The sequence below is a fragment of the Bos javanicus genome, chromosome X, assembly GCF_032452875.1.
Source record: "Bos javanicus breed banteng chromosome X, ARS-OSU_banteng_1.0, whole genome shotgun sequence".
In the NCBI taxonomy this organism is placed as follows: domain Eukaryota; kingdom Metazoa; phylum Chordata; class Mammalia; order Artiodactyla; family Bovidae; genus Bos; species Bos javanicus.
Genome location: NC_083897.1, coordinates 81721592 through 81738338, shown reverse-complemented (window position 1 = coordinate 81738338; position 16747 = coordinate 81721592). Strand labels below are relative to the sequence as shown.

At 37.5% G+C, this 16747-nt stretch overlaps 1 protein-coding gene across 2 annotated transcripts in view; it reads right to left on the bottom strand.

The window, feature by feature from the left end:
• TEX11 (testis expressed 11) overlaps positions 1–16747 on the bottom strand; it is a 203776-nt gene that overhangs the window by 172010 nt on the left and 15019 nt on the right. For both annotated transcript variants that reach the window (XM_061409806.1, XM_061409807.1), the window contains exons 3-5: positions 13930–14051; positions 6742–6826; positions 1973–2052 (exon numbers count right to left, since the gene is read on the bottom strand). In XM_061409806.1, coding sequence (XP_061265790.1) covers positions 1973–2052; positions 6742–6826; positions 13930–14051 — 287 coding nt within the window. The remainder of the gene's footprint in view (positions 1–1972; positions 2053–6741; positions 6827–13929; positions 14052–16747) is intronic.

Below are 16747 nucleotides of genomic sequence, written 5' to 3'. Positions count from 1 at the left end.
AAAGGGAAAGATATACCTAACTGAATGCAGAGTTCCAGAGAACAGCAAGGAGAGAAAAGAAAGCCTTCTTGAGTGAACAAGCCAAAGAAGAGGAAAACTAGAAATCTCTTCAAAAAAATTAGATACCAAGGGAACATTTTATGCAAAGATAAACACAATAAAAGAGAGAAATGGTAAGGACCTAGCAGAAGTAGAAGAGATTAAGAAGAGGTGTAAAGAATTAACAGAAAAACTACACAAAAAAAAGGTCTTATTGACCTGGATAAGCACAATGGTGTGTGTGGCCACTGACCTAGAGGCCAGACATCTTGGAGTGTGAAATCAAGTGGGCCTTAGGAAGCATTACTATGAAGAAAGCTAGTGGACGTGATGGAATTCCAGCTGAGCTATTTCAAACCTAAAAGATGATGCTGCACTCAGTATGTCAGAAAATTTGGAAAACTCAGCAGAGGCCACAGGACTGAAAAAGGTCAGTTTTCGTTCCAATCCCAAAGAAAGGTAATACCAAAGAATGTTCAAACTACCATACAATTGTCCTCATTTCACATGGTAGCAAGGTAATACTCAAAATCCTTCAAGCTAGGCTTCAGCAGTACATGAACCAAAAAATTCCAGATGTTCAAGCTGGATTTAGAAAAGGCAGAGGAACCAGAGATCAAATTGCCAACATCTGCTTGATCATACAGAAAGCAAGGGAATTCCAGAAAAACACCTACTTCTGCTTCACTTACTACACTAAAGCTTTTGACTGTGTGGATCACAAGCAGCTATGGAAAATTCTTAAAGAGATGGGAATACCAGATCACCTTACCTGTCTCATGAGAAACCTGTATGCAGGTCAAGAAGCAACAGTCAGAACTGGACATGGAACAAAGGACTGGTTGAAAATTAGGAAAGGAGTACATCAAGGCTGTATATTGTCACCCAGCTTATTTAACTTAATGCAGAGTACAACATGTGAAATGCTGGGCTGTATGAATCACAAACTGGAATCAAGACTGCTGGGAGAAATACCAACAATCTCAGATATGCAGATAATACCACTATAATGGCAGAAAGCAAAGAGGAACTGAAGAGGCCCTTGATGAAGGTGAAAGAGGAGAGTGAAAAGTCTGGCTTAAAGCTCAGCATCAAACGCTAAGATCATCGCATCCAGTCCCATCACTTTATGGCAATCAAATGGGGGAAAAGTAGAAATGGTGGCAGATTTTTTTTTTTCTTGGGTTAAACAATCACTGTGGAAGGTGATTGCAGCCATGAAATTAAGATGGTTGCTCCTTTGGAGAAAAGCTATGACAAACCTAGACAGCGTATTTAAAAGTAGAGACATCTCTCTGCCAACAAAGGTCCATCTGTATAGTCAAAGCAACAAAGGTCCATCTGTATAGTCAAAGCTATGGTTTTTCCAGTAGTCATGTACAGATGTGAGGGATGGACCATAAAGAAGGCTGAGCACTGAAGAACTGATGCTTTTCAAGTGTGGTGCTAGAGAATACTCTTAAGAATCCCTTAGACAGCAAGGAAATCAAACCAGTCAATCCTAAAGGAAATCAACCCTGAATATTCACTGGAATGACTGATGCTGAAGCTGAAGCTCCAATATTTTGGCCACCTGATGCAAAGAACCAACTCACTGGAAAAGCCCTGATGTTGGGAAAGACAGAGGGCAGGAGAAGAACGGGGCAAGAGAGGATGAAATGCTTGGATGGCATTACTGACAATGAACAGTTTGAGAAAACTCCAGGAGATGGTAAGGCACAGGGAAGCCTGGTTTGCTGCAGTCCATGGTGTCACAACGAGTCAAACACAACTTAGAGGCTGAATAACAACAACATTGACAGAATTAAAGGATATAACACCCCTTCCACGTTTACACTAAATTCAACCATCTTCACAGGAAAATTCAACCATTTTCATAGGAGTAATGACTATCTCACTGCATGTGCCCTCTCCTGATTTAATTAGGACTTACCAGAATTTGTCTATGAATAGCTTCTTCTGAAGCATCTGGGTGTTCACACATGCGAATCAACTTACAAGCAACATGCCGCACTGCAAAACAGTAATTCAGTAATTAAGACACCCATAAACACAAAACATTCATTCTCCTTTTATATATACCTATAAAGAGAAAAGAGGAGTGAAGTAAAATCATATTTGTTGTTAAAAATAGGACTTTTAAAGGCCTTTTTAAAAAATCAATTACCAAAAGTAGATGACCTGAAAATTACCAAATGAATAATTTGCTTAAGTCAAACAGATATTTTCAAATTTTAATTTCTACAGGTCTTAAATCCCAAAGACTCATATGATGCTCTTGTATGCACCATGCCAGCAGGAAAATTCTAAGTAGAATTGGAATCTAAAGCTATTCAACATCTGACAAAATTTCTGAATATCAGAATATTTTAAGATTATTCTCCTAAAATGTGAAACTTCCTAAATACATTATTTTCTTCAGATGAGGTAAAGTTCTTGAAGCATAACTTAGAAAATACAGATATCTTCGTTGTACAGTTAATTTACCCTGAAAATAGAAAAGCTTGAATAACTGTAACCTTTTTGTGTGGTTTCTTTCATCATAAAACATACCCAGATTTTTAAAGATAACTCCACATATAACTGAACTAATTGCCTTGATATTTTCAAAACTCTGCAGCCATTCTATGTTAATATCATTTTAATTAATATTCCAATAAAAAGTGATTTGCCCAGCTTCAATTACAGGGTAATTGAAGTAATCAAATTTTTATTAACCATCACAAAAAGGAAAATTTATTCATTCCCTCAACAAATTTAATTTGTTTCTGGAAAAAAACTTACAGTAAAATAATTTCTAAACATATATTTACTTTGTCTTGCATTTCCAGTTTTGAAAATGTTTTTTTTTCCAAAGTTTACTAATTTTTCAGTATTCTCAATGACCCTGATCTCTCTATTCCTTCCCCACTACCTTCAAATATATCTATTTCCCTTCTTTGAAAAAATTCAACTAACCCCACTGTGCTTCAAGCTTCCATCCCATTTCACCTCTTCCTCTCATTGCCCAACTTTTTTTTTTTAATTATTTGGCTGCATCAGGTCTTAATTGCAGCACTTAGGGTCTTCTGGTTAAGGCATGTGGTCTCTCTAGTTGTGGTGCAGGCTTGTGGGATCTTAGTTCCCAGATCAGGGATCAAACCCGTGTCCCCTGCATTGCAAGGTAGTTCTTAACAAGGACCACCAGGAAAAGTCTCAAAATTTCATGATCTGAATGACCCACTATCTCAATTTTATTACTGCTCCCTCTTTTCCCTAATGTCCTGCCATCTGTTAGGCTTCATTATCATTTTACTAAAGCTGCACTCACAAAGATCAGCTTCCCTGACTTCACAGCAACATTTCCCAATGATCATAACCTTTTTGAAAAATACCACTTCCTTCACCTCACTCTATCCTAGTTCAGCATGAAGCAGTGTCCCTCTGTGGGAACTGTCTTAGTCTAAGAACTTTGCTCCAGGCCTACGTTCTTGATCCAGGTGTGTATAACTATCACCATTAAGCCTTATGACCAAAGGCAGCTGAGGCTAAGACAGAACACTATTTCAGTATAAAGATGTTTTCTTTGATGTTGTTGTTCTATCCTCATCTTTTCATCAGCCTGTTCTTGGCCCTCTATACTATAAATATCCTGGTTAGGTGCTTGTTGACAGACTACACAAAACAAAGATTTTTTCTCACATCTCTAACTTTACACAAAACATAGATTTGCATCTGCTGGCACTTGTGAATTCTTTATTTGTCCTGTTTATTTAGCTTTAATCCATTCCTTTCTAAATCTTCAAGAATAATGTGCCTTGTATTTTCATTCTGGAGTCTTACCTTGTCCCTTTTACCTACTGCCTGCCATAACATGGTTTGACAACCCTATAAAGGAGTATGTACTCAATAAGTGGGTGTGCTTATTTAACTTTTATGCAGAGTCCATCATGTGAAATGCCGGGCTGGATGAAGCACAAGCTGGAATCAAGACTGCTGAGAGAAATATCAATAACCTCAGATACGCAGATGACACCACCCTTATGGCAGAAAGTGAAGAGGAACTAAAGAGCCTCTTGATGAAAGTGAAAGAGGAGAGTGAAAAAGCTCGCTTAAAACTCAACATTCAAAAAACTAAGATCATGGCATCCAGTCCCATCACTCCATGGCAAACAGATGGAGAAACAATGGAAACAGGGACAGACTTTATTTTCTTGGGCTCCAAAATCACTGCAGATGGTGACTGCAGCCATGAAATCAAAAGACACTTGCTCCTTGGAAAAAAACCTATGACAAACCTAGACAGCGTATTAAAAGGCAGAGGTATTATTTTGCTGACAAATGTCCATCTAGTCAAAGCTATAGTTTTTCCAGGAGTCATGTATGGATGTGAGTGTTGGACTATAAAGAAAGCTAAGCACCAAAGAATCAATGCTTTTGAACTGCGGTGTTGGAGAAGACTCTTGAGAGTCCCTTGGACTGCAAGGAGATCAAAACAGTCAGTCTTAAAGGAAATCAGTCCTGAATATTCATTGGAAGGACTGATGCTAAAGCTGGAGCTCCAATACTTTGGCCACCTGATGTGAAGAATTGACTCATTGGAAAAGACCATGATGCTGGGCAAGACTGAAGGTGGGAGGAGAAGAGGACAACAGAGGATGAGATGGTTGGATGGCATCATTGACTTAATGAATATGAGTATGAGTGAGTCCTGGGAGTTGATGATGGACAGGGAAGCCTGGTATGCTCAGTCCATGGGGTCGCAAAGAGTCAGACACAACTGAGTGACTGAACTGAAGTGGATAGTGAGTCTCTAGAATATTTTGACTATTCCTTTTATGTCTCCTATCCTTGCTCTTTTACTTCTTTTACTTAACTGGAAGAATTAAGGTTAAAATCTCACTACTCTATTCTCTCAACACCATTGGTTCTTAAAATTTGCTGTGCATGAAAATTCCTAAGAATTTTTTTCAAATTATAGACATGCCCAGAATTCCTCCTAAACCCCAAAATCAAAACCTCCAATGATGGGGCCTCGGCATCTGTATTTGAAAAAGGCTCCACAAGGGACTCTCATTTATACAAATATTTAAGAACCACTGTTCTTTCTTTTCTCCCTCCGAGAATTCAACAACTGTGTGGCTTCAACAATCACCTCCATGTGAATAACTATCAAATCTATAGGCAGCCCAACTTTTCACACAAGCTCCAGTCTCACATCTCTAACTTTACTGTCACCTCAAATACAACAGGTCTAAAACTAAAGTTTACAAGTCATTCCTCTACTTCTCGCTTTCCCATTTCTGTCCATTGTTCCATAATCCTTCCCAAGAATACAAAATTATAGTGCATAAATCTTGAATGACTTTTTTGATCACATAACATAATCCAGGCACATTGAATTTGTTTTTGAGACAAAATATCTTCCAACCAATCAATGTATTTTGGAAATAAAATTTTTTTAAACCAGATGCTTCCTGCACTACATCCTGTATTCCACTGTATCTTAAAAATACTGTACACATAACAAGCACCCAAATATCTAAGAACTGCAGAGTCAGTACATTAGGAAAGGTCCTAGGGCTACAGCTCCCATTTCATCTACCAAATCCCCACTACTGGGCAAGAAGTGAAAAACACCCAGAGCAGTGTCCCTTGATACGCAGAATGGGAGGAGTTTAGAATTAACCCATTTTAACATCACACAATTCATCTATGCAGTAGGTTTCTCCCACAGATGAATTTCCAACTCTTCCCTCCTCACAACTCCAGGATCTAAGCCCTCTAGGAGCAATGATATCAACATTTATCTGAGAGTTAAAGAGATAGAACTGTTCTCTAAACATCTTAATAGAAGAGTAGGCTAATAAGTAAGTATATTATTGACTATACTAACCACTAAGTACCCAATACGTACACTGAGGTTGTATACAGTTTGGTTTATATTCATACAGATAAATATTTAGTATTAAATTCTATTTGTTGCATACAGACAAAATTCATTTCTCTGCAAGGCAAAGCACTCCAGAGATTCACCTTTTGACAGGTTGCCTCAACATAATCTTTATAATGAAGCAATATACTTTCCATAAATGCATTAACTGTCACTATCCTTGTTGGAAATCAGTAACTGTCAGCACACTAGATCCTGCCCATTTAGCTAAAGTGCTCATACTCTGCCAGACAGTGGATCACATTTAATACACCAAAGCAGATGAATATGGTTTGGGGTTTTTTTTTTAGTTGTTGTTATTCTTGTTTGCTTTATAATTTTCCTCAGTAACTCGGTCCAATTCAATCTAAATTCCTCACACAGCAACATTTTTCATTATTTTCTTAATGGAGAAGAAAACCTACTATTTGATGGTTCTTCAGAATCCAGATGATTCTAATCATCTCTTCTCCAGAGAAACAAACCACGTCCTTTGACACTTCTTCAAGTTCTCATTTTCCCCACCTCATTTTTAATCATCTTTTTTGTTCACCACCAGACTATTTCTTCAGTGAAGCTTTTAAATTACAATGAAAAAGAGCTAACCTCTGAAAAATGATAAAACCAAGGCAGGGTTTGCTCGAGAAACTACAGTCTAAGGATTGTTTTGTTTAATTTTCTTTCAACAAATATGCATTTAAGAACTGATAAAAATATTTAAATTACAGGAACACAATCTGATGTACAATAAGAATATTCCTCATAGTATGAGTTACTAAATATATACGTACCTTTAGCTTTCTGTTCTTCATTTATCACCAAACCTATATTATTGGTAATTATCCAGTTCCACAGGTTTACTGCCATTTCTTCAATCTGTGCAACAGAAACATTTTCTTAGTTAAAATACTGTCTGCCTCCAATGATATTTTATTTCTTGCATGTTTCACATTTACGTGACTATTGTGGGTTATTTACACATCTGTTGGGAGCAGCATTAGGCATTACTGACAAAATGGAGGCATGGCCCCAACCCCCTCTCCTCATCCCACAGGCACAGTCCTGGGATGAAGGAGTTAGGTCTTGTGATTCTGACTTGTTCTTTCCTTTCTTCAGTTGGCTGGTAAGAATGTTAAGGTGCTTACTGTTTTTGAGAGAAGCATGAGAAAGCACAAAGACTTCTGCAGTTGTGCCCAGAAAATAATCTATAAAGTAACCACTGACATTTGTTCAAGGATCTTTACAAAGAATGTTCCAGGATGAGCACATAGGCGGCAGCTTGAGGCCATGGGAAGGATTGTTATCTGAGACCTGTTTGTGAGGGAAATATTTATGGCAAAAGAAGTTTGCTGGGTTTAGGAGTAATTAAGAATAGTTAAAAGCTAAAAGTTTAAGGAATGTTGTAGTGTTAGCATATTTTACTATAGCTTACAGAGATTAGGAATTTTAAAGATATAAATAGCTAGAAGCCTTTTTAGGAGATGGTGATCTTAAGATGCTAGAGGCAAACAGGATTTAGAAAGATAAGAAATAAACTGAGGAATGTAGCATGAGTTACAACATAATCACAAGTTAAGTATAGGACACATAAGAGGAAGTAGATAATAGTAAAGCCATTCTGAGAGAATTGCTGAAACAGGAACTCTGTTTGTAGGGCAACAATGATTTCTGGAGACAATAAATCTGGGTGTGGTGGGGGGACTAAAAATGTCAAACCTCTGACCTAATGCTTTTGTCAAAGTATAAAAGAAAACCTGAAGCTTAAAATAAACATGTAGCCCCGCACCTTGAGTCAGAGGCTACATCAATGTCCACCGACACCGCTCACCCCTTCAGGCTGATTCCCTGGCTGCTGGAGCTGGACTCCGGCACATGTCCTCCACAACCTAGTCTTTTTACTTTTTCTCCCAAAAACTTAACATCAGAGTAATTATATCACTGTCCTATCAACACAACTTGTTCATTCCTATCTGTGTACCTTTATTCATACAAACCAGTCAGTCCTAAAGGAAATCAACCCTGAATATTCACTGGAAGGACTGTTGCTGACACGGAAGCTCCAATACTTGGGCCACCTGGTGTGAAGAGCCAACTCATTGGAAAAGACCCTGATGCTGGGAAAGATTGAGGGCAGGAGGAGAAGGGGGCAACAAAGGACAAGATGGTTAGATGGCACCACTGACTCATTGGACATGAGTTTGAGCAACCTTCAGGAGATAGTGAAGGACAGGGGAGCCTGGCATGCTGCAGTCCATGGGGCTGCAAAGAGGACACAACTTAGTGACTAAACAACAAGAAATTCATAGTTGGCTTCACCAGATATACCTCCTCCCCTTATCTTTATGTAATTCAAATTCAAATTCAACCTCACCAAGAACATACATGCAATTTTCAACAACTACTACATTCTTCATTATCTTTCTCTTCTTTGAATTCCTGTATTCACTAAGTTTCACATAATTGAACAATTAATTATGCTACTTTGTATTATTTATCTTTTGTTTTTGTTGTTACTCTTATTTCCCAACTAGGCTTCTTGATATCAAAGATCGTACCTTACTCAATTTATGTAGCACTCACATTACCTACCAAAGTGCTAAGTAAAGAATACATATTCAAATAATAAGATTCATTTTACTATGTCCTGTTCTAGGAACAAGGGGAGCAAAGATTTTGGCAGCTTCTTTTGGGGTTTATCTTTCTATCAGGTCAACCAGATGAAAAAATGAATCAATCTCATAGCATCAAAAGAATAAAATTTGCAATAAGTTGGCTTCTGGCAAGAGATCTCTAGAGGCAATAGTTGATCCTGGGTGGTACTACTGCCTGAGACCAATATACCATAGCTCTGGCCTAAATCTCCCAGTGTGCTATAGTGACGACAATACAAGTTATATACCTACCATTCTTATCATAAACATATTGATAGCAAATGACTAAAAGGAATAATAACTGGAAAAAAAATTTAAACTCAGTTTGTGTACAATAATGGTACACAATTGTATTTTAGTTTATTCGTTTATTTTCTCCAGTGCCACTTTTTCCCCCTATGGTTTCAAATTTCCCTGATGAGCTCTGCTTTAAACAGATTATTTATTTGGCATGGCCATCATTTCACTAACTATTCTGCAGCTAATTGTCATGCTTACCTCCATCTCTCTCACATAGTATCCCCATCCCACAACTGACCTAATGATGACTTTCGCATGAAGTATTATTTGATATGTTTCATCAAAAGCACATGGAGTTAATATTTGACTCAAAATTTCCCAGAAAAACAAATGGTATTTAGAGGGAAATATTAACATCCAGAATAAAGCAACTTAAAGAAGTTGCCTTTTTTGATATTTTAGAAAGCAATTTAACAATATGTAAAAAGAGCCAAAAATGTTCTTATCTTTTGACACAGTTAATTGTTTTACTGAAATAATCTAAAATATGGAGGGGATAATCTCTGCACTTAATAGTGTTCCTCATATCATTATTTACAATAGTGAAAAATTAAGAACAATATAAGCACTCAGTAATAAAGAAATATATAGATAAATTACAATAAATCTACTAGATGGAATGTTATTCAGTCATTTAAGACAGTGATCATGGACCTCCCTGGTGGCCCAGTGGTTAAGACTCCACCTGCCAACACAGGGGACATAGGTTCAATTCTTGGTCCAGGAAGATTCTACATTTCTCAGGACAACTAAGCCTGCATGCCACAACTACTAAAGTCCACACGCCCTAGAGTCACAAAACAATAAATACTGTTATGATTCCACTTATATGAGGTACCAAGAGTAGTCAAACTTATGGAGATAGAAAGCAGAATGGTGGTTGACAGAGTCTGGGGAAAAGGAAAATGAAGTAGTTGTTTAACAGGTATAGAATTTCAGTTTTTCAAGATGAAAAGAGTTCAGGAGTTGGTTGCACAATGATGTGAATGTACTTGATACTACTGAATTTTACATTTTAAAATAGTTAAGATGGTAAATTTTATGTTATGTATACTTTACCACAATTAAAAATAAAACAAGCACAGTGAGATACTACTTTATATTCACTAGGATGGCTATAATCAAAAAGACAGATAACAATAAATTTTGCTCCTGATGTGGAAAAATTGGGTCACTCATACACTGCTGTTGGGAATGTAAAATGGTACAGTCACTTTGGAAAACAATCCAGCAGTTCCTCAAAAACAAAAGAGTTACTATATGACCAGCAAATTCACTCTTAGGTATATACCTGGAAGAAATGACAGAAACCAACAAAATTTCTGTAAAGCAATTATCCTTCAATTAAAAGATAAATGTTTTAAAATATGTAAAACCTGTACATGAATGCTCATAGCAGCATTATTTTTAAGACATTCATTCTCCTCAGATTTATATATAGATTTAATATAATCCTTATTAAAATATCTAGAGCTTTTTTTCACTTGGATTAATACTTTTTTAATTAGAGGATATTACTTAACAATATTGTGATGGTTTTTGCCATACATCAACATGAACTGGCCATAGGTATATATATGTCCCCTCCCTCTAGAACCCTCCTCCCACCTCCCTCCCCATCCCACCCCTCTAAGGTATCACAGAGCACCAGCTTTGGGTTCTCTGTGTAATACATCCAACTCCCACTGGCTATCTATTTTACATATACTAGCATATACGTTGGAGAAGGCAATGGCAACCCACTCCAGTACTCTTGCCTGGAAAATCCCATGGATGGAGGAGCCTGGTGGGCTGCAGTCCATGGGGTCGCTGGGAGTTGGACACGACTGAGCGACTTCACTTTCACTTTTCACTTTCATGCATTGGAGAAGGAAATGGCAACCCACTCCAGTGTTCTTGCCTGGAGAATCCCAGGGACGGGACAGCCTGGTGGGCTGCCATCTCTGGGGTCGCACAGAGTCGGACACGACTGAAGCGACTTAGCAGCAGGAGCAGCAGCAGCGTATATGCTTCAAGGCTATTCTCTCAAATCATTCCACCCTGTCCTTCCCTCACTGTGTCCAGAAGTCTATTCTGTAGACACAGACAGCAAAGTGTATCTCCTTTGCTGCCCTGCAAATAGGATCATCAATACTATCTTTCTAGACTCCATATATACGCATTAATATATGATATTTGTCTTTCTCTTTCTGACTTACTTCACTCTGTATAATACGCTCTAGGTTGATCTACCTCATTAGCACTGACTCAAATGCATTCCTTTTTATAGCTGAATAATATTCCATTACTGATGGACCCTGATGCTGGGAAAGACTGAAAGCAAAAGAGGGTGGCAGAGGATGAGACAGTTGGATAGCATCACCAATTCAATGGACATGAACTTGGGCAAACTCTGGGAGATAGTGAGGAACAGAGAGTGGTGGTGTGCTACAGTCCATGGAGTTGCAAAGAGTTAGAAATGACCTAGTGACTGAACAACAACAATATTCCTTTGTGAATATGTACCACAACTTCCTTATCCATTCATCTGTCAGTGGACATCTAGGTTGCTTCCATGTCCTAGATATTGTTAATAGTGCCATAGCAACATTATTTATAGCAGCCAAAAGGTATAAACAGCCCAAATGTTCATCAACAGATGAATGGATATACAAAATGTGACGTACCCAAAGAATGAAATGTTATTCAGCCATAAAAGGTAATGAGTTACAGATACATGCTACAACATGAAAGAACTTTGAAAACATTATGCTAAGGGAAGATCCCCTGGAGAAAGTAGAGGTTACCCACTCCAGTATTCTGGCCTGGGGGTCGCAAAGAGTTGGACACAACTGAGCGACTTGGACTTTCACTTTCAAGTGAAAGCAGTCAGTCCCAAAAGACCACATACTGTATAATTCCATTTATATAATATGTCCAGAATAGGCAAATCCATAGGGACAGAAAGTAGATTAGAAGCTGTCTAGAGCTGGAGAAGAAAGAAGGAAATAGAGCATGTTTCTTTCCGGGGTGATGAAAATGTTCTGAAGTTCACTTTGGTGATGAGTATACAACTCTGTGAAATACTAAAAATCATTGACTTGTACACTTGGGTAAATTATATGGCATATGAATCATATATAAAGCTACATATGTGTGTGTGTGTGGGTATTAGTCACTCAGTCGTGTCCGACTCTTTGTGACCCCATGGACTGTAGCCCACCAGGTTCCTCTGCCCATGGGATTCTCCAGGCAAGAATACTGGAGTGGGTTGCTGTGCCCTTCATATGAAAGATATTTACAATAAACTTTCTTCTCACCTTTCCATTTGTACAGTCACCTAAATGGAAGGATCTGCCCAAGGTAAACATTATCAAAACGTTTCAGAACCTCAAGGCAATTTCAAAATTAAGTGACAGATTTCCAATTAAACACTAGAAAAAAAATACCCTCCCCTCAAAAAAAGCACTACCTCCGAAGGCTTATATTCAACTGAGTTCCCCACTACTAGGTAGTTTCTTATTCTACTGCAAAAGGAAGGAAAAGAGAATTGCTATTAAGTGACTAACTACTATGTATAAGATGGGTTTAGAAAAAGCAGAGGAACCAGAGATCAAATTGCCAACAACCGTTGGATCATACAGAAAGCAAGGGAATTCCAGAAAAACATCTTCTGCTTCATTGACTACTCTAAAGCCTTTGACTGTGTTAATCACAACTATGGAAAATTATTAAAGAGACAGGAATACCAGATCATCTTATCTGTCTCATGAGAAACTTGTATGCAGGTAAGAAGTAACAATTACAACTGGACATGGAACAACTGATTGGTTCAAAACTGAGAAAGGAGTATGACAAGGCTGTATATTGTCACCCTGTTAATTACATGCAGAGTACATTATGCAAAATGCAGGGCTGAATTAATCACAAGATGGAATTAAGATTGCCAGGAGAAATATCAAAAATCTCAGATAAGCAGATGACACCACCCCAATGGCAGAAAGGGAAGAACTTAAGAGCCTCTTGATGAGGGTGAAAGAGGCAAGTGAAAAAGCTGGCTTAATTAAAAAAACTAAGATCATGGCATCTGATCCCATCACTTCATGGCACATAGAAGGGGCTCCAAAATCACTGCGGATGGTGAGCACAGCCATGAAATTAGAAGATGCTTGCTCCTTGGAATAAAAGCTATATAACAAATCTCGACAGCATATTAAAAGCAGAGACATCACTTTGCCAACAAAGGTCTGTATAGTCAAAGCTATGGTTTTTCCAGTAATCATATACAGATGTGATAGCTGGACCATAAAGAACGCTGAGCACTGAAGAACTGATGCTTTCAAACTGTGGTGCTGGAGAAGACTCTTGAGAGTCCCTTTGCCTGCAAGGAGATCAAACCAGTCAATCCTAAAGGAAACCAACCCTGAATGGAATGATGCTGAAGCCGAAGCTCTAGTACTTTGGCCACCTGATTCAAAGAGCCAACTCATTAGAAAAGGCCCTGAAAGACTAAAAGCTAAAGGAGAAGGGGGCAGGAGAGAATGAGACAGTTAGACAGCATCACTAACTCAGAGGACATGAATCTGAGCAAACTCCAGGAGATAGTGAAGGACAGGGGAGCCTGGTGTGGTACAGTCCGTGAGTCATAAAGTCAGACACGACTTAGCAACTGAACAACAACAACCCAGGACCTAAAATATGTTATTTTGTTCACTATTCATAACAACATTGGGAGGTGGGTTTTATTATTCTCCTTTTAACATATGAGAAGAGTGAAGCCTAGAGAGGTTAAATAGTACATAGTAATTTGAGACATATTTTTCCATTGGTTTCTAAAACACTATTTTCCCTAAATGTGCCATTAGGCTTGATTTCTATGTATTTAGATTTCATGTTAATCATGAAGATTGTTTTTTTATTTATACATTAATTAAAACAGTGAATCATAAAAACTTATCATAAAATTATTTTAATTTTATCTTATTTTTAAACTTTACAATATTGTATTAGTTTTGCCAAATATCGAAATGAAATTATTTTTATACCAACCTGAGAATCCTGTATTTCAGCCATAGACTCTCTGTTGACATTTCCTATATCCATGAAGAGTCTATCAATTGCCGCAGGTGTGGTAGGTGAAATGTCTGTCGCAATTAGGTTTTCAATAGTTTCTGAAATAACAAATGATAAAAGTGACATGAACTATCAACATTGGCTGAAACTAGCAAATCATTCTGAAATCTGTTCCTACAGCATGAAGAAACTTCAATGATCCTTAGGGTAAAACTGAACTGGAGATAAAGTTTATTTTAGCTAAAGGAAGAGTACAATTTTCAAATACATTTTCTATTTCCTAGGACTCACTTGTTTATAACTTAATTATCATTACTCATTCTCAAAGTAAAATGCATTGACTTCACAAATAGTATTGTTATTAATAGGTCATTTTAAAACTATAAAATAGAAATTAACAATGTCTTCAAAACTACAAAATGTAGAAATTCTGAAGGGAGACTTAAGATATATGCCCTATAAAACTGAGATACTTATTAATACATTCAAACATTAGGCAGACATACTCTGAAGTCTTGACCCTACTTTCTGAGAAAAAAAATGACATGCTCAGTTAGCAACAACATTAACCAGTTACTGAATACTATACAAATAATTTCACCATTTTCTAAAAGACTTGAGCTTCAGAATCCATATGGCTGAACCTGATTAAGCCATAGAATTCCTTAAAATTAAAACATGATGTATAACCATAATTGATGCTTTTCACATTACCAAAATTGAAGTTTTTACAAACTCATGTAACAGAGGTCTCCATAACCTACGTCTCTAATTTCTTGCACTGCTTCTGAGCATTAACTAGCTTTAACGATACTAATAAGAACACCTTCTGGAATATTTTTAATCTGCTACAATAAACAGATTTTTAACCTGTTAAACAATACATCTTCTAAATTAAATTCTTTGTTAAATATCAGAAAATAGATTCACATAGCCACTTCATAAAGCAAATTATTTTCAAATATACTCAAATATTTTTTAAAGCTCATAGAATCTTTAGAACCCTTCATGATCAGATTTTAGGGAAAACGTATCATATATATTTCAGAGGCCTCAAGTAATGATACATATGAAAATAAAAACCTCTAGCTTCCTTACTCCCATAAAGCAGTTAATAGGCTAATATTAAATTTTTTTATTCTTCTAAGATTAGGTAACCATTATTCCTTGCTCAAAATACTGATAACAGATTTAGAAAAGTTTAGAATGGAAGAAAATATTTGCAAATCATATATCTGATAAGGGCTTAATATCCAAAACATATAAAGAAATCAGACGACTTAATGGTAAAAACTCAAACTTAAGAAACATACTGAAGACCACTAGGCACACGAAGAAAAGAAGCTCAACATCATTTATCATCAAAGAAATGCAAATCAAAACCACAATGAGATATCACTTCACACCTGTTAGAATGGCCATCATAAAAAAAGACAAGCAATAAGAAGTGTTGGCAGTAATCTGGAGAAAAGGGATGCCTCAGCACTGTCAGCGGAAATGTAAATTGGTGCAGCCACTATGGAAAACAGTAAAGCTCCTCAAAAAATTAAAAACAAAACTACCATATGATTCTACTTCTAGGTATTTATCTGAAGAAAATTTAAAAACTAATTGAAAAGATATGTGCAAACTCATGTTCACTGCAGGACTATTTACAATAGCTAAGATGTGGAAGAGAAGACTACACATGGACATCACCAAATGGTCAACACCAAAATTAGACTGATTATATCCTTTGCAGCCAAAGATGGAGAAGCTCTATACAGTCAGCAAAAACAAGACCAGTAGTGGACTGTGGCTCAGATCATGAACTGCTTATTGCCAAATTCAGACTTAAACTGAAGAAAGTGGAGGAAACCACTGACCATTCAGTTCAGTTCAGTTCAGTCGCTCAGTCGTGTCCAACTCTTTGCGACCCCATGAATTGCAGTATGCCAGGCCTCCCTGTCCATCACCAACTTCCAGAGTTCACCCAAACTCATGTCCATCGAATTGGTGATGCCATCCAGCCATCTCATCCTCTGTCGTCCCCTTCTCCTCCTGCCCCCAATCCCTCCCAGCATAAGAGTCTATTCAGGTATGACCTAAATCAAATCCCTTATGATTATACAGTGGAAGTGAGAAATAGATTTAAGGGACTAGATCTGATACACAGAGTGCCTGATGAACTATGGATGGAGGTTCGTGGCATTGTACAGGGAGCAAGACCATCCCCCAAGAAAAAGAAATGCAAAAAAGCAAAATGGCTGTCTGAGGAGGTCTTACAAATAGCTGTGAAAAGGAGAGAAGCGAAAAGCAAAGGAGAAAAGGAAAGATATAAGCATCTGAATGCAGAGTTCCAAAGAATAGCAAGGAGAGGTAAGAAAGCCTTCCTCAGTGATCAATGTAAAAAAATAGAGGAAAACAAGAGAATGGGGAAGACTAGAGATTTCTTAAAGAAAATTAGAGATACCAAGGGAACATTTCATGCAAAGATGGTCTCAGTAAAGGACAGAAATGGTATGGACCTAACAGAAGCCGAAGATATTAAGAAGTGGCAAGAATACACCAAAGAACTGAACAAAAAAGATCTTCAGAACCCAGATAATCACGATGGGTTGATCACTCACACTCACCTAGAGCCAGACACCCTGGAATGTGAAGTCAGGTGGGCCTTAAGACGCATCACTATGAACAAAGTTAGTGGAGGTGATGGAATTCCAGTTGAGCTATTTCAAATCCTAAAAGATGATGCTGTGAAAGTGCTGCACTCAATATGTCAGCAAATTTGGAAAACTCAGCAGTGGCCACAGGA